Here is a 19,067-nt window from a genome sequence, read left to right as displayed (position 1 = left end):
CGCATTTAAATAGGTAGAACGATTTAATAGCTTTCCATGTAAGTGATTCTATTTATTAAAGTCAATATTATTTTAAATGATTTATAGCTTTAAATACCATCTATTAAATCTGTAAAATCATTGATAGCACGAAATAATTTCTAAAAATATTTTAATATTTTTTTTATGTTATGAGGTAAAATGGTTTCAGGCATTTGGCAAACTATCTGTCAACTGTTCGTGTATTAAGTATATGTCAAAAGGTTCTAAAAGATGGCAGAGGCCGCCTTTTCGAAGGACGGGAAATATTATTCAGCAATAACTCAAGACGGTAGATTGAGAATATGGGACACAGAAACTAATCTCCTGGAACAGGAGTACACGCCAAACCTCCATTTGACGTCGCCACCATCATGTTTACAGTGGATCAGCGTCACATCAACTACAGTAAGTACATCACACGTGGTTTTTTATCCTCTATTTTGATTTATTCGAGTTTAAAATATACGTATCCAGTTTTGAATACATAGATTCGATGATAAACCATAATTATATTGTTAATATTTTAAATAAATCATTCGATAACACGTAAATACTAACATAACCTTAATTTCAGAGTCCTCAAAAAGGTCGAAGAAAATCTGTGGATGTTCAAGAAACACAATGTATAGCGTTAGGAACAACAAGCGGAAAGATTCTTTTATATTCCATAAGCCAAGCAAAAGTCGAAACGGTTTTGACGGATCCGAAATTAAAGAATAAAATTCAAAGTTTAGATTGGCATAGGAAATATGGTTTGTTTAGTTGTACGAATGACAACTTCGTCCAAGAATGGGACATAGAGAGTTCGACCGTTAGAAATAAGTACAATGTTAATATTGCAAGTAAGAATAAACAAAGTAACAAAGTCAGTGCTATAAGAATCGTACCTCATAACCAGGTTAGTTATTTTATATTATTATGTACCTAATTTGTAAACGAATGTATCAACTCACTACTGCATTTGATAATTTCTTATAAGTCTCAATACTAGTTGTTGCCTGCTGCTTCATTCATGTTAAGTGCTTTGCCCTTCCTTGAGGCTCTAAATGGATACATACCAAATTTCATCAAATTTGGTTCTGTGATTGGCCGTGAATGAGCAATGTATAGAAAACAGTTTCTTTTGAATTTATAATATAAAAACAGAAATATTAAATCAATTGTATAGAAATTTTTAAACCTGTTATTAATTTTTTTGAAAGTCATATTATTTTTAAATCAGTTGTTTCTAGTCATGTCTAGTCCGTATGCAGTGGAACTGATGACTGTAAATTATAGAGTCAGTGTGGTACTTTAACTAAATAGTTAGTAGTAGACTGCATTAAGACTTTTTAATTTTCTTTTTTTTATATATTGTGCATATATATCTCTTGAAATATTTTTTTGAACAATTATCTATTATGATTCACACCTATTTCATCACCTCTTGCATTTTGATAATATTATATCAGAACACTACAGGGCATATAATACATTCTAAAAATGCTCAAACAAGTTGAGGATTTTAGAATGTATATATTATTTGGTAATTGAAAGTTTATAACAAATCCAGACAGATTGTAAACTCATTAAATTAACTAAAGATTATTATATAGATAGAGAAATGAGAATTGAATGATCTGTTCACCATTTTACATTACTATCAAGATAACAATCTGTACAGAATGATAGTCTGAAAGTCTGAAACAAAAGAATTACAAAAAATCATTTTTCACATAAATACAACAGTATAATACTTTATTTCCAGAACACTCCAGCCAAATATTTAATAGCGGCATCATGGCAAGTTTGTCTATGGAGGTTGCACGGGAATGATTCTGCGGTTATCAAATGTCTCGGACACAGCGCAGCACCTCGAGCTCTGCTAACTATAGCTCAGTTAAATAAATCATGCTGGTTGATAGAGGGCTCTCAGTAAGTTAACATTTCATATTTTACTAGTTGACATTCTATTAGAGCTGGGTCATTTCATATTTTACGTGAAACGAAACGAACTAGTTTTTTTTTCGCAAAAAACAGTTCTGCAAAACGGTTATAAAAAAAACTGGTTTTTTGGTCGACCTTTTTTTTTTTTTTTTTTTCACCGAAATAAATTTATATATATAAAATTATATCATATTTATTTAAATTAACTAATTTTTTAAATTAATTAAGTTATAAATATTATATTTCCTTCTAAATTAATAAGTATTATAAAATTAAAACAATTTTAAACAAAACCTATGAATGAAACTAGCATTTATTACAAATTACTTCTACAATCAAAATTCTATTGTATGTCTCTAAACATAACATTCATCGTAGCTTGTTCGTTACGTAAAACCTAAAATGGTTTTTTGTAACTGGTTTAATATTCATACGAGAATAGTCCTTAATCGCATAATAATACAGTGTTTCATTACTTAGACGTGATCGAAAACCGTTTCGCGCCGAGCCTACGAAAAAAACTGTTTTTAAAATCCATAATTTAGCGACAACCAAATTTGTATCGTTTACTCCTACACATAAGGTTCATCGCAGCTTATTCGTAAATTCCAAAATAAAACAGTTTTTTGTAACTGGTATAGTATACATACGAGAGTAGTCCTTAAACTCATATTAATACAGTGCTTAATTAGTTAGACGTGTTAAAAAACTGTTTCGCGCCGAGCGTACGAAAAAACTAGTTATTAAATCCATAATTTAGCGACAACCAAATTTGTATCGTTTACCCCTACGCATAAGGTTCATCGCAGCTTATTCGTAAATTCCAAAATAAAACAGTTTTTTATAACTGGTTTAGTATTCATACGAGAGTAATCTTTAAACGCATAATAATAGAGTGCTTAATTAGTTAGACGTGATCGAAAACCGTTTCGCGCCGAGCCTACGAAAAAAACTGGTTTTGAAATCCATAATTTAGCGACAACCAAATTTGTATCGTTTACTCCTACGCATAAGGTTCATCGCAGCTTATTCGTAAATTCCAAAATAAAACAGTTTTTTGTAACTGGTATAGTATACATACGAGAGTAGTCCTTAAAATCATATTAATACAGTGCTTAATTAGTTAGACGTGTTAAAAAACTGTTTCGCGCCGAGCGTACGAAAAAACTAGTTATTAAATCCATAATTTAGCGACAACCAAATTTGTATCGTTTACTCCTACGCATAAGGTTCATCGCAGCTTATTCGTTACTTCCAATCGAAAACAGTTTTTTGTAACTGGTATAGTATACATACGAGAGTAGTCCTTAAACTCATATTAATACAGTGCTTAATTAGTTAGACGTGTTAAAAAACTGTTTCGCGCCGAGCGTACGAAAAAACTGGTTATTAAATCCATAATTTAGCGACAACCAAATTTGTATCGTTTATTCCTACGCATAAGGTTCATCGCAGCTTATTCGTAAATTCCAAAATAAAACAGTTTTTTGTAACTGGTTTAATATTCATACGAGAATAGTCTTTAAACGCATAATAATAGAGTGCTTAATTAGTTAGACGTGATCGAAAACCGTTTCGCGCCGAGCCTACGAAAAAACTGGTTTTTTATTCATAATTTTTCTACAATCAAATTTGTATCGTACAATGCTACACATAAGGTTCATCGCAGCTTATTCGTTACTTCCAATCGAAAACAGTTTTTTGTAACTGGTTTAATATTCATACAAGAATAGTCCTTAGGATCATAGTAATAGAGTACTTAATTAGTTACACATGATCGAAAACGGTTTCGCGCAACGCGCAGTAGTACCAACAAACGGCTTGTTGGTAGTATTGCGCGTTGCGTGCGCTCTTGACAGAGAACGAAGTGTCCACCAAACGAACTAAAAACGTCAGTCGTCAACGTCAAATGTCAATGAAATCGAGTGCGGGCGCCTTCTCGTTCGATTAAAAAACCGTTTTTTCTAAAATCGAGAAACAGTTCGTTCGTTTTTCTTGAAAGAACTAGTTTTAAAAACCGTTTCTACAAAAAACGCCCAGCACTACATTCTATGTATCGCTCCTGTATTAGGGTTTGGTTGCCAAGATTAAGGCATAAAAAAGTAGCTTATGTTTCTTCTTGGAGTTCTAGTTTTCTTAATACGTAATTATATAAATGAAACAGACCCAGATAGATAATTAGTTTTGCATTTCTTATATTAGTATAGATATTAACGAAATAAATTAACTATGATCTAGGTATATATTAATATGCCACAGATAAAACATAGACAATAGAACTTGCAGTTATTTTAGCATGTGTAACTTAAGTTTGAGATATTTTCGTATCACATGCTAATGTATTCTAAATTAAGTTCTAGCCCTTATATATTATTTTAAACATACATCAGCTTGTTTTCTTTATTGACCTTCCATAGATGTGATCATGGACACTACATTTTTTTTTCCAATTCTTAATCAACATTATAAAATGAAACTGCACTTTATAAAAATGTATGTAAATTGCTAATGTATGTATATGTAAATACTTGTTAAATCAAATATTGGTATAAAATATATCAACATATTAGCGCCTAATAAGGAAAGTTAGAAAGGCTTCAATGCTATTTTTTAAAAATGTGGTTTAACAGGCTCTTATATTTTGTATCATTGTATTTTAGCTTTTAATAACTTAACTTTAAATCTCATTTCTTAAAACTGCCATGTTAGAGTATCTACTATCCAATAATATTAATTAAAAATTTACAGAACTGAACGACTTCTATCATTCTGGGACGTCACAATAACAGACGAACACTTACCTCAAACAAATGGCGAAGAAGTTACACCAAGTAAAAGACAAAGAAAGTTATCCCTCAATGCTCCAGTCATACCCACACCGACGTACAACTTTGTACTAGAAGATGCACCGAGAATTATTGACGTTGAAATAAAAGCAGAAGATGGTGCTACGAAGTTAAATTTAGCTGCAGCGACTAGGAGCGGTGTTGTACATTATTATGGACATATGTTAAATGGGTAGGTTTAATAGGCTATTTGACAATACATATTAATTATTGTAATCAGTGTATATTATGAGTTTAAAAATATTTATTTACTAACGAAAGTTGAAAATAATACTTAATTTATAGAAAAATCAATTAATAAAAATGAAAATTTTTCAAACATTTGCCACGTGACACAAAACGCTGGCCGGGCTTATGATGAAGTCACACAGCGCCATATTGTCCAAGTAGCGTTTTTTCGCGCTATTTAAATATGGAATTTTTAAAATGATATTTTTCGGCGAATATGTACTAGAAATAAAAAACACAACTTTTACTGGGTTCCTTAACTTCTACTAAATAATATAAAATCGATTTTAAATACCAGTCAAATAATTATATATATATTATAGTCCTATTTTCAATATAATTTAAGTCAATCAAAAGTATGCACAATGTACTTATAATGCTGAATTTGGTTGATATATTATTTAATCTCAGAGGGCCTAGAAGTAATCAATAGTAAAATCTTAAGTCTCAATTTCTTTATAAAAAAATTATATATTCATAATTTGAAATGGTATAAAGGTATATATGTGGCAGGTAGGATTTTAACATGCCTATTTTGTAGGTTAAACCACTTGCCACATGTTCCGCAAAATATCACAGTTCCCAAAATTAGTGGTGTTGTGTCAATGTAAAGAATGATAAGATATAATTTGTTTTTAAATAAACAGCGGGCAGGGTGGTATGGGCAGTGGCGGTGACCCCAATTCCACCCAAATAAGTCATAAAAAAGTTTACAGTAAATGCATGAATTAAATAATGATAGACAACATAAAGAAAAGTAATATTAAACTTGCTATTACTTTCAGGGCATCAACTAAACCAATAAAACCTTCCAATACAATACAAGTGACAACCGAGGATGCACAACCTCTGCCGTTGCAGTGTTGTAAATTGCCAACGACAGGAGACTTGCTGATAGGATACAACAATGGACCATCGTTACTCTTCGAGAAAATTGTAAGTATATTACATGTTATTTTCTTATACCAATAAATTAAACAGAATGTGCCTCATCAGATATAATTTCCTTTGTGCTGTTTTGTTGTGGATTATATTTGTGCCGAGAAGGTATTAATTAATTCCTTTATGTATGTAAGTTTTCATTCAATAATATATTCTTTATTGCACTAAAAATACTAAAAATAAAACTTACTTAAAGATTTTCAAAGTAGTAAAGCTGCCTTAACAGAATTATTAGGCAGAGGTTCTTGTTAGTGAAAAAAAGTTTGACTATATTAAAGTCTATAGTAATAAAAACTGGGCTACTACTGGAACTTTGCAATTCCATGGGCTTTAGATTTAGACTACTTATATAAAGTAAAGTAACAGCCTGTAAATTTCCTAATGCTGAGATAAGGCCTCCTCTTCCATTAAGGAGAGGGCTTGGAACATATTTCACCACACTGTTCCAATGTGGGTACTTATATGAAAAGTGTGAATTTTATGTTCCTGTTACATATCATATTATCAATTTATTCAATGATAGGATTTTAAATTATCACGCTTATTTTTATTCGGTCGAGCATGATATTTCGACACTATCTATGAATGTCTTCACAAGACTACGATCAATGATAACCTTTTAAATTTCCTTTAAATATTAAATTTCAGACTCCAGACTTAAAATCAAAAACTCAAGTGTTAATAAGGGGTGAGGCGAAAGTAAAAAGCAAAGTGAACCAGAAGAAAGATGTCAACAAGGTACGCTCGGAAAAGGGGGCTGACGTCACATACGTGGAACCCATGGGGGGAGTCAGCAGAAAGAGAATCACACCTGGGGGCAAGGTAAGTTACATTTTTTTTTATTTCATTAGATCACCAACAAAATACACACTAAAAACATTCCAAATACATGAATAAAATATAAGACTAGTGGTATCTTACTTATCTAACAAGTGGCTTGTTTATACTGATAAAAATCAAAATTGCTCGATATTTATACATATACAACACTATTCCACTAACCTACTTATTTCCGCTATCATTGTACTTCCAAAATTTCCAATAATAGTTTCAAAATACTACTTTTCACAAATTCATATTGAATATCATAGATTAATCACAATCTTAATCAATAGGCTATTTGACAGATTTAAAATCCATTTTATATTATTTAGTAGAAGTTAAGGAACCCAGTAAAAGTTGTGTTTTTTATTTCTAGTACATATTCGTCGAAAAATGTCATATTAAAAATTCCATTTTTAAAAAGCGCGCAAGAACGCTACTTGGACTTTCCTGTATTTTAATCTGTGGTACATATAGTAGAAAAGCAAGGTTTACAAGAAAGTGACGTCATCGTAAGCCCAGTCACGTGACAAACGTTTGAAAACAGCATATTTTTATGGATTTTTGAATAAATTAAGTATTATTTTCAACTTAACTTAGTAAATAACCCTTTTTAAACTCATAATTTACACTTATTACAATAATTCACAATTTATTTTTGGCATTGTCAAATAGCCATTATATAGTGTTCATTTGCTTTCAAATGCCATGTGAAGTTGGGGTGGATCGCTAGTATTAAATAACCTAATATTAAACATAAATTTGTCAACAGGTGGAGTTGTCGATGGAAGACCGCCTTGCAAACCTAACAGTGGACGTTAAGAATAGAAACAAGTCGGCAGTCAGTCAGAACATGACTAAACTTTTGATGCAGGGATTGCATTCAAATGATAAATCGTAAGATTTTTTTTATAGTATAGGTTGACGGACGAGCATATAGGCCACCTGATGGTAAGTGGTCACCATCACCCATAGACAATGAAGCTGTAAGAAATATTAACTATTCCTTACATCGTCAATGTGCCACCAACCTTGGGAACTAAGATGTTATGTCCCTTGTGCCTGTAGTTACACTGGCTCACTCACTCTTCAGACCGTTATTTGGCGGTAGAATAACTGATGAGTGGGTGGTACCTACCCAGACGGGCTTGCACAAAGCCCTACCACCAAGCATTTATTGAATATTTTATTTATAGATTATCTAACTTTTCTAAAATGTAATTGTATGAAAGCTAACAAAAGGTTGAAGAGAAAGTTCTGTCGTATTTTAAAGGAACTATTTGAATTCATTTATAAAAATGTGTATTTAATATGAATCAATTATATTTGCCCCATTATTTGCTGTTTTGCAACTTGTTGTAATCTCTCTGGTAAAAGTCCTAATGACTTACCAGCTTGATATATTTTTATATTTACAAGAAAAATTACCTGCTTATTCAGAATGCGACAGAACTTTCTAACATATTCACACGCACTTTCGGTTAACGACAGCTGCTCTTTATTTAAATTTAAAATTTTATTTTTTATTTTGACACATAAAACATTATATTAATAATACAAAGAAGGTTCTACTTGTTTTAAAGAAATATTTTGATATATAATTATAACACAACCTTAGTATACATATGGGCTTCCTGGAAATGTAAACATCTCAATTTTGAGATATGGTTGTTCCTATCTTTGAAACATATGTTAATTTTGATTAGAAAAACGAAATATTCATAATTATAAATATTGGTATTAATAACAAAGTGAATGTAAAATCATCATCATCCTCATGTCTTCTCCTTCCATACTTCTCTGTCGGAGGTCATCTCACAAGTAACATTATTTCTAACCATATCTTCATTCACTCAATCCATCCATTGTTTCCTTGGTCGTGCTCTACTTCTATCTATATTCATCCATATCAAGACCTTTCTTACAAAACGGTCCTCATCCCATACCACGACAGCAGGTATCTTGTAACATAGCAACAACAGCCTGTAAATTCCCACTGCTGGGCTAAAGGCCTCCTCTCCCTTTGAGGAGCAGGTTTGGAACATATTCCACCACGCTGTTCCAATGCGGGTTGGTGGAATACACATGTGGCGGAATTTCTATGAAATTTGTCACATGCAGGTTTCCTCACGATGTTTTCCTTCACCGCTGAGCACGAGATGAATTATAAAGACAAATTAAGCACATGAATCAACGGTGCTTGTCTGGGTTTGAACCCGCAATCATCGGTTAAGATGCACGCGTTCTAACCACTGGGCCATCTCGACTCATACCTTAAAATACAATACAATTTTTCTTTGGCCAATACCAATGACAATTCTAAGGTGTTATCTTCCTTATGTCTGTTAAAGACAGAATTTTTATTCAATATAGAAGTGTTACTACATATTGATACCCAAAAATCTATCCCTCGTTCGGAAATTAACACTTTGAGAATAACCAGGTTAACAGTTACCACTGGCTTAATCAAGTTTTAATTAGTTTCTAACCACTGGGCCGTCTCGGTTAATTAAATATATTTATTTATTTTAATTCTTTATTGTACAATACAAAAGTATTAACAAAAGGCGGGCTTAATGCTACTGCATTCTCTACCAGCCAACCTTAGGATGTACAAGAAAGAATGATATAGGTGTACAAAAAACATAAGATAGTCTTAAAAAATTAAACGATAATATAATACAGTATAATATAATATAATATAATACAGTATAATATAATATAATATAATATAATATAATATAATATAATATAATATAATATAATATAATATAATATAATATAATATAATATAATATAATATAATATAATATACTATAATATAATATGAGTATATATGATTTGTGATTCCCTGGTGTTGCCAGCGTGCTGCTGTCAGTGCTGCAACAGGATGACGCGCGGCTGGCAACACGCACGGTGGGCGCGCTGCCGCCCGAGCTGGTACCGCGCCTGCTGCATCAGCTCGCAGACCTCGCCGCCCGCAAGACCAGCCAGTGAGTGCACTCTGACCTACAGCCTGTAAATTTCCCACTGCTGGGTTAAGGCTCCCTCTTCCTTTTGAGGAGTTACGGAACATATTCCACCACCCTGTTCCAATGCGGGTTGGTGGAATATACACAGGGCCGGATTTAGGGGAGGGCAACCGGGGCAACTGCCCTGGGGCCTCCACATGAGAGGGGGCCACAGTTTTCAGCAAGTTAACAAATACTGAGATATATTCAAATTATAATAATGTTACTATTTAATATTTTAAAAGTTACCGATACAAGTAAATAAATTATAGCTTACTGATTGAAATAAAAAACTAATTAATTCATAATAATATAATTATTAGGGTGTTCATGCTTCTGTTTGTCTAGGGCCCTCACTGCTTTGTGGCCCCGGGGCCTCCAGACCTTTAAATCCGACTCTAAATCTGCCATATGTATACATATGGCAGATTTTCTATGAAATTAAACACATGCAAGTTTCGTCACGATGTTTTCCTTCACCGCTGAACACGAGATGAATTTATAAACACAAATTAAGCACATATATATAGTGGTGCTTGCCTGGGTTTGAACCCGCAATCATCAGTTAAGATGCACGCGTTCTAATCACGCAGCCATCTCGGTTCCGGCGGAATGATTGGTTAAAAAGTTTTGACCAATGATCGCGCGGTGCCGGTGACGTCAGATAAGAAAGCATATAATGTTGATGTTGCTTATTACCAGTGTCAGATGGTAGACCTTACAAATCAAATGCTACTACTACCAGGGCCGTATTTAGGGGAGGGCAACCGGGGCAACTGCCCTGGGGCCTCCACATGAGAGGGGGACACAGTTTTCAGCAAGTTAACAAATACTGAGATATAGTCAAATTATAATAATGTTACTATTTAATATTTTAAAAGTTACCGATACAAATACGAAACAATTCATAGCTTACTGATTGAAATAAAAAACTAATTAATTCATAATAATATAATTATTAGGGTTTTCACGCTTCTGTTTGTCTAGGGCCCTCACTGCTTTGTGGCCCCGGGGCCTCCACACCTTTAAATCCGACTCTGACTACTACTGAGAGGCTTACTTTTTTTTTACTTAAATTCTTTACCATTAAAATAAAGTAATTGTGACATACGGAAAAAAAGAAACTTCTTTTATTAAAAAAGTAACTTAATTTATTATGTCTAGACATTTGGCTAGGCTGTTACAATGATTACACAGTTGCACAGAAAATATTATAATATGTAATGTGTTAAAATTCCAGATGTGCTGCTTCTTGCACCTGGCTAACAGCAGTATTGAAGTGTCACTCCGCCTTAGTGCTGGCCACGCTCAACTCGAAAACATCGGACCACCTCACACAATTGCTGGCAATATTTACTCATAGGTAATTTTAACAAAATATTCATAGAAGTTTCTAATCTAGTATACATACTAAAAGAGTTGCTAATCCTGTGTACTACATGGTGTTTATTAACTCTTGTGGGACAACATTTATAAGTTTTTACAATACAAAAGAACATCCCAGAGTATGTTTAAAAATATATCGTTTTAAAATTTAAATGAATCGTTGCATAGCGTTTGTATATAAAAAAAACAACAGCCTGTAAATTCCCTCTGCTGGGCTAAAGGCCTCCTCTCCCTTTGAGGAGAAGGTTTTTGGAACATATTCCACCACGCTGTTCCAATGCGGGTTGGTGGAAAGCGTTTGTATGTTAAATGATATTGCAAATCTATTGACATCTTAGTTGATTACATCTTGGGAATGAGGATTTTCTTCGGACTGTTTCAAATAATGAAAATATGTTTATTATTATTTTTTGAAAAAAACATCTGTACAATATAAAATGATCAAAAGCTACCCGATTCGTTGGTTTTTCTCACGCCCGAGATGTTTATTTCCGAAACTGCGCAGATTTTTGACCATCAATAAAGAGAAAATAAACAAATTACTATATTCACAATCCGCCTTATAGATTCTGCTATTATAGTAATAAAGATTATTTTAATGCTCAGCTATGTTATACGCTAGTACGCTACAGTTCTTGATTGATGTAATCTTATCGCACTTACTGATATCCTCTTTAGTTTTACTTTTACTGTATTGTATTGTATCGATAAAAATTTTATCGACGATTTTTCCCAAACCCATAATGAATATCAGATTATGCAAGCTCTCGACCAATCATATCGCACCAATTAGATGGCAAACGTTGTTTATTTTGCTTTTGATGTTGAGAGTAAATTGACTATATAATAGGCTATTATTTGGCATGTGACGATGCACAGCATCCGTGAGAGTGCGTTGTATACTTCCCTTTCCTGTTTCTTATTTTTTCGTATGGCGGGTATGACGTCACGTCCGCCCCACTCCTTTCGTTAGGTTCCAGGGGGGCAGCTTGCCATTTTGTTTTCATAGCGTCGTTACTTCTCTTACTGGTAACATCAATTTTTGCTAATTGTGTAAAGTTTTGTACCTTTCGTAATTAAAATAGTGTTAGTTATATTTAGTGAAATACTATATTGTGCTAATAAGTGTTTCTGCTATTTTTAATATGAGTAGTGACAGTGATGTGGAAAATGTGCGCTTGAACCATAATGGTTTCGAGCAAGTTGCTGGTTGTAGTAACCGGTCTTTGCAATCGCCGGTTTTAGAACCGGCGTCTAACAAAAGGAAACAACAAGGGAATGGAAGCGATTCAAGTTTGTCTTCTTCGAATTCCTCTGACAGTGAGTCAGACAGTAGACGGAGGAAGCGGATCAGGTCTTCCAATCAGCTTGATGCTTTGACAAACAAGGTCAGTGAGCTTACCAATATTTTATTGCAAAATATTTATCTACCCGCATCACAAACACAAATGCATTCGAATAATTTATTGAGTTCTTTTCCGGATAATAACCAAGCAACTCAATTACCTGCTCCTTCAATCGAACCCATAGGAAGTTCGTCAGCACCAACGTTTTGTTTGAAACGGCCGGTAGTTGAATTATCTGGCATAAACAATACCTCTTGTCATTTAAGTTTAGGATTGATTAATACTTCAGTTAAAGACCCAAAGGTGCCTCGGGCCGATCCCGAGCACGTAAAAATTCTCCAAAATTTGCAAAAGGTAAAGACTATTTAGCATCCTCCGAAAAAGCACTGGCGGCCATGTGTAATGCGTTAATTACACAGCGTGAGCTTCTTAATAAAAATTTACAATGTTTGGTTGATTGGGCGGCCTCCGTCGACACGGTGCTGTCTGCAACTAATGTTTTTGACAAAATAAGTGATTTATTTCAACCAACATCAAAATTTCACAAAATTAGCGAAGATATTATGCAAATGGTCTGTGGTAAGCGTGCCGAATATATTGAAAATCGTCGGGAGCGTATCCTGAACGAGTTGCCAAATAAGAACCTTCGTGAGGGTTTGCGTAAAATACCTCCGAGTTCTAATCATCTTTTCGATGAAAATCAACTTAGACATTGCATACAGACTACGGGAGGTATTGATAAATGGTTGCGTCCATGGTATCATACAGGAAGAGAATCTAAAACTAATAACAAGTCTCTTATTAAATCTACCAAAAAAGTTAATAATTCAGATTTCATCATGGACGGTCCTAATCCTTCCTTTCGTTCGAGATTCGATACAAAAAAGCCTAAATCTCACACGGGTTTTACAAGACAAGAGTATAACCCCAAAAATAGAAGAACCTTTAAAAAGGATAAGCAACAGGTCAAGCGACCGTCTGACAAGTGACTATTGGCCACGCCGCAACAAATTTTACGGGGGCTGCCTTCGAGCGTATCGAAGGCAGTGGCAGATGCTTGGAGCTCCGAAGGCTCTTCTCGATATGATTACGGGAATGCGTCTGCCATTTACCTCCAAACCAATATTAATCGGACTTTCAACAAAGGTTCTCGAACGCTTCCAGACGCCACAGTCACCAGAGATGACCGAACAAGTAAAAATGTTATTGGAGCAGAGGGTTCTAGAAGTAGTCAATCATCACCACCACGAACCCAGTTTTCTATCAAAAATATTTCTGGTCAAAAAGAGCGACGGCTCGAACAGACCAATATTCAATCTAAAGCGGTTAAACCAGTACATTGCAACCAAACCCTTCAGACTAATATCACATTTCCAGATACCGCGATTTCTACAGAAGGGCGACTGGATGGTGAAACTCGACCTGTCGTCAGCCTACTTCCATGTAGGGATTAGGGAATACCATCGAAGGTTCTTAAGGCTAGTTTACAATCAACAAGTTCTACAAATGACTTGCCTTCCTTTCGGACTGTCTTGCGCCCCGAAGAACTTTGCTGCATTAACCAACTGGGTGGCACAACATTTGCGCAATCAAGGTTTGCGAGTTGTCGTTTATTTAGACGACTTCTTAATTGTAAATCAATCGGAAGTAAGTCTTCAGTCCCAAGTAGAGTTGGCGATAGACAAGCTCAGAATGCTGGGTTGGACTATCAACTACGAGAAGTCTATAATCAAACCAACCCAGGAAGTGGAATTCTTAGGAATAGTTTGGAACACCAGGTTGAACTTCAACAACGACAAGACAAGATATTATCAATTTCATACCGCCTGAATCAGAGACGTACAATGTCACTCAAAGAAGCGCAAGCTTTTTTGGGCTACCTAAATTTTGCCAATTTTGTAGTCCCTCGAGGGAGATTACACTGCCGTCAGCTTCAGTTACAATCCAGGATGCTAGTGAGATCGTCAATGAAAGAAATGAACTTGCAAGCAGCAGTAATAAAAGATCTGAAGTGGTGGATCAATACTTTGGAGACGTCTCAGCCAAAAACAATGTTGCACTCGGAACTCATTCATCATTTTTTGACAACAGATGCTGCAGATTTTGGGTGGGGAGCTCAAATGGACGATCACACAGTGTCAGGCAGATGGAGAAAAGATCAGATGCAATGGCACTGCAACCGCAAAGAAATGTTTGCCATAATAGCGGCTATAAGACATTTTAGATTACAAATACAAGGTCGTATCTGATTTTACAGTCAGACAATCGAACGGTTATCGCATATATTCAAAAAGAAGGCGGCACACGATCGATGGCTCTTCTCAATCAAACCTACCAGCTTCTGAATTATCTGGACAAGTGGAATATTACGATGACAGCAGAATATATTCCAGGCAAATTCAACGACATCGCCGATCATTTATCGAGAGGGAAACAAGCAGCCGAATGGCACCTACTGAAACCTGCTCTCAATGTGATATTCCGCAGGTTTGGAGTTCCTCAGATAGATTTGTTTGCCACGAAGGAAACAAGAGTGGTACAGAAGTACGTCTCGAACAATTGTCAGGACTCCTCAGCTCTGTTTTGCAACGCCTTCAGTCGTCCATGGCAGTTTCATCTAGCGTGGGTATTCCCTCCACCGAGTCTCATTCCGCGGGTGCTACAACATCTCAACACTGCTCAAGGAACCTTTTTGATCGTTGCACCAATGTGGAAGAGAGTGTTTTGGCTTCCAGATCTTCGCAGACGAGCTTTATGCAGACCTTTGAAGATCAAACGGCTATCTCAAGTGCTGGTGGATCAAACGACAGGCTTGCCACCACCCCGAATTCAAGACATAGAGCTTTTTGTATGGAAAATTGGGGCTGGGAAGATGTAATTCAGACTTGGTCTGAAGCTGAAAAGACTTTGCTTAGTTCTAGTTGGAGGGAATCCACACTTAGAACATATAAACCCGCTTGGTCTAGATGGATAAGGTGGTGTGCGTTAAATAATTTTGATTTTAAACATCCAAGTGGAGTTAGTTTATCAAGGTTTTTGGCCTTTTTGAGCTTAGAAGAGAAATTAGCTTATCCTACCATTCTCCTACATAAATCAGTAGTTCTTACGTTCGGAAAAGTTTTAAATAATGAAAATTTGAATTTACATTTTTTAGTTAAGCATATTTTAAAAGCTATTTCTCTCCGTAGCCCAAAAACCATAAAGCCTCCAATTTGGGATCCAAATGATTTGATTGCCTGGTTAAAGAACAATCCACCAGTGATTAATTCCTTGTTTGAGGCCTCACGACGATTAGCATGTCTTTTGTTACTCGCATCTGGTAGACGTGTTCATGACCTTACATTGTTAAAAATAGATTCACGCCATTACTTTGATTTCGGTGACTATATAGTTTTACATCCTACATTTGGCTCTAAGACTGATTCAGCCACGTACAGGCAATCAGGTTGGAAATTGATGAGTCATTCATGTACTAGGGTTTGTCCTGTATACTGGTTGAGAAAAGTGGTCGAATTAGGCACTGAGCGGCGGACGCCCATTTGCGATAGTTCTCTATTCATAACAATTAGAGGTTCAAACCGAGCAGCTTCTCGTACTGTGTGATAAGTGGTTGGGTGAAGTCAGTTTTTAAAGATGCAGGCATTGTAGCTTCGGCAGGCAGTTTCCGCTCTGCCGTCGCACCCTTAAATTGGTTTGAACATTTCTCTATTGAAGACATATTAGCACGTGGAAACTGGCGCAGTGAAAAGACTTTCCTTAAGTTTTATTGTAAACAAATAATAAGTAATTCAAAACCATCTCATTATAATTTTTCAAATAATTTTGAACCTGTAGATTAATATATTGATTATTCAATTATTTACTATTAATTGATTATTTATAATTTTATGTCTATAATTTTCTAAAACACCGATGTGTATTATGGTTACTGTTGAAATTAATATATAAAGTCGGATAGTCTTAAGTTGATGTTATATAACTCAGTTGATTTTTATATTCTTCTGGTCAAGTGAATATATAATTTTCAATTACACCGATTTTATTATATTTATTATATGTTCTCAGTTGTCACATAGCGTCGTTTAGGGGTCACCAGGAGATATAAACACGTCTCTCACGGATGCTGTGCATCGTCACATGCCAAATAATAGTACAAGTTTTACATAACAATAAAACTTGTATTATTGAGCAGAGACGATGCACAGCATCCCAGTAAGGGCTCCTGGTGAGAGACTTCTATGAAAACAAAATGGCAAGCTGCCCCCCTGGAACCTAACGAAAGGAGTGGGGCGGACGTGACGTCATACCCGCCATACGAAAAAATAAGAAACAGGAAAGGGAAGTATACAACGCACTCTCACGGATGCTGTGCATCGTCTCTGCTCAATAATACAAGTTTTATTGTTATGTAAAACTTGTACTATTTGACAATGCGAAAAATAACTTTTGAATTATTGTAATCAGTGTATATTATGAGTTTAAAAATGGTTATTTACTAACGAAAGTTGAAAATAATACTTAATTTATTCAAAAATCAATAAATAAAAATGCATTTTTTTAAACGTTTGTCACGTGACACAAAACGCTCCTGATTGGCCGGGCTTATGATGAAGTCACTTTCTTGTAAACATTGTTTTTCTACTATATGTAGCACAGATTAAAATACAGCAAAGTGACGTCACCGACCCTTTTTTAATATGACATTTTTCGGCAAATATGTACTAGAAATAAAAAAAATCTACTTTAAATGGGTTCCTTAACCTCTACTAAATAATATAAAATGGATTTTATAAACCAGTCAAATAGCCTATTATAATTTCTGTTGTGTTTCAGACGCTCACACCTTTGTCAACTGTTGAACCTTAAGGGACGTCTGGACCTTACAATTTCACAACGCTCCAGCGAAGACGAAATTATTGAACAGCAGCCTGTACTTGAGTATAATGGTATGACTTCATGTATTTGATACAAATAAATAGTATTGATACTAAAAGTTTATCTTGACAATTGTAAAAAAGATAAATATTAAAAAATTGTGTCAATAATAGGCTTAATATTAAAATAACTCATTATGTGTGACTCATTAACAGGTTCCAATTGTATAAATAGAATATTTGGTAATTATTTAGTAATTTGCATACAAAAACATTCTTTGTAGTTATTATGCGATAGCTTTTTCTTTTATTTGTCAATCTCCATAGACATGCCTTTGGTGAATTTTTCTATTATTTGGATTTTGATACATACAAGTTACTTTATTACTGATAATATCAAAAAGGCTTCAGAGATATTGATAAACATTTTAAATTAAGTTCTGGTTTATTTTTATTCCTTCATTATTAATCTTGGCAAGCCCTTACTGCTATATAATTGAATTTACATATAAATTTATTTTCTAAATTACAGACACATCGTCCGATGAGGAAGTGGAACTAGAGAAGTATCAATCGGACAGTGACCAGATGTGGGAAGATGACGAGGTGGACGGAGAGAGCCAAGGCAGTCACAGTGACAGATCGGATGGCTGACACAATAAATATTGTTTTTATTTGATGTTTCATTTGAACCTACTCGCTGTAATTATTTTGTAAAGTTAAGATTAGTAAATGGAAATATTTTATTAAGTGTAATTCTCTTTTTATTCATATCTGATAAATAATATATTATTTAATTAGTAATACATAATTTGATAAAATTAAAGTAGTTAAAAGCCTTGGGAATGTTTTTAAAAACTACACATGAAATTTTTGCTCAAAAAATTCAAAAATAAAAGACAATTTACAATTACTTTATCTACAATGAGATTGAGGAAAAATGTTAACTTGGAAAGACTCATTATGTTGCATTAAATTTTATACGCTCGTATTTGAATTATTTTATATTAACACGTTCACTGCCACCTAAATTTTTCCTATGCTTATAGCGATGCCGGCATACATAATGCCGCGAACACGCTAAGCGTGTCCCCGGCATCGCAAGATAAATTGTATGGACAAGCGTAGCGTGTCCACTGGCACAGGAACAAAAAAATGATTATTTTTTTGTTAAAACGGTCTTTTTTAGTTAATATTTCTTGTGTTATGCAATAATTAAGGTGTTTAGAATGATGTTGTCAGTGTTTTATCCCGGAATTATGACAAAAAACCGCTTTTATGGTAACTAAACATCATAATGAATCAGTGGTTGTAAAACTTTTTAATAAATTCCCACATATCATATTTACATTGGTGTCGAATGTGACATATACTTTTTATCGCGTTATGATTTAGTTCGTATTTCAATAAAAAAAATTGTTCATGATATATACTGTTATCTGTTATCTACTGTTGTATCCCTGCAAAGGACGCGGGTCAGTTTGAAATTAGAACTTTCAATACAAATTAAAACAGAGTTTAAATTTCGCTTCATAAAGTGTCCATAAAAATCCACCTTCTTTTTTTTTCTCAAATACATACTTATTAATTTCTAAAATCAATTTTTATCTCACTTGTTTCGTTCACTTTCTTTTTAGTTGCTAGAAATGTTCAAAGGTCATAGGA

The 19,067-nt window shown here is 34.3% G+C and overlaps 1 protein-coding gene across 1 annotated transcript; it reads left to right on the top strand.

Moving 5' to 3' along the window:
* Positions 1–226: 226 nt before the first annotated feature.
* On the top strand, positions 227–18,076 carry LOC124540721 (WD repeat-containing protein 43). Its single transcript, XM_047118404.1, has 11 exons — positions 227–426; positions 596–919; positions 1,769–1,935; positions 4,696–4,965; positions 5,807–5,957; positions 6,612–6,785; positions 7,558–7,682; positions 9,650–9,778; positions 11,037–11,159; positions 17,362–17,474; positions 17,935–18,076. Exons 1-11 carry the CDS (start codon positions 253–255, stop codon positions 18,054–18,056), a joined length of 1,872 nt encoding a protein of 623 aa, XP_046974360.1. The 5' UTR covers positions 227–252; the 3' UTR covers positions 18,057–18,076.
* The last annotated feature ends 991 nt before the right edge of the window (positions 18,077–19,067 follow it).

The sequence above is a fragment of the Vanessa cardui genome, chromosome 26 (genome assembly GCF_905220365.1).
Source record: "Vanessa cardui chromosome 26, ilVanCard2.1, whole genome shotgun sequence".
Taxonomy (NCBI): Eukaryota; Metazoa; Arthropoda; class Insecta; order Lepidoptera; family Nymphalidae; genus Vanessa; species Vanessa cardui.
This window is presented reverse-complemented; position numbering and strand designations above follow the sequence as displayed.

What these genes read in the sequence shown, in the direction of transcription:
- LOC124540721 (XM_047118404.1), top strand. Translation starts at nt 253, where the DNA reads ATGGCAGAGGCCGCCTTTTCGAAGGACGGGAAATATTATTCAGCAATA. An exon ending in TCAGCGTCACATCAACTACA is followed by an intron (nt 427 to 595) that starts GTAAGTACATCA and finishes CCTTAATTTCAG; the next exon opens with AGTCCTCAAAAAGGTCGAAG. An exon ending in GAATCGTACCTCATAACCAG is followed by an intron (nt 920 to 1,768) that starts GTTAGTTATTTT and finishes CTTTATTTCCAG; the next exon opens with AACACTCCAGCCAAATATTT.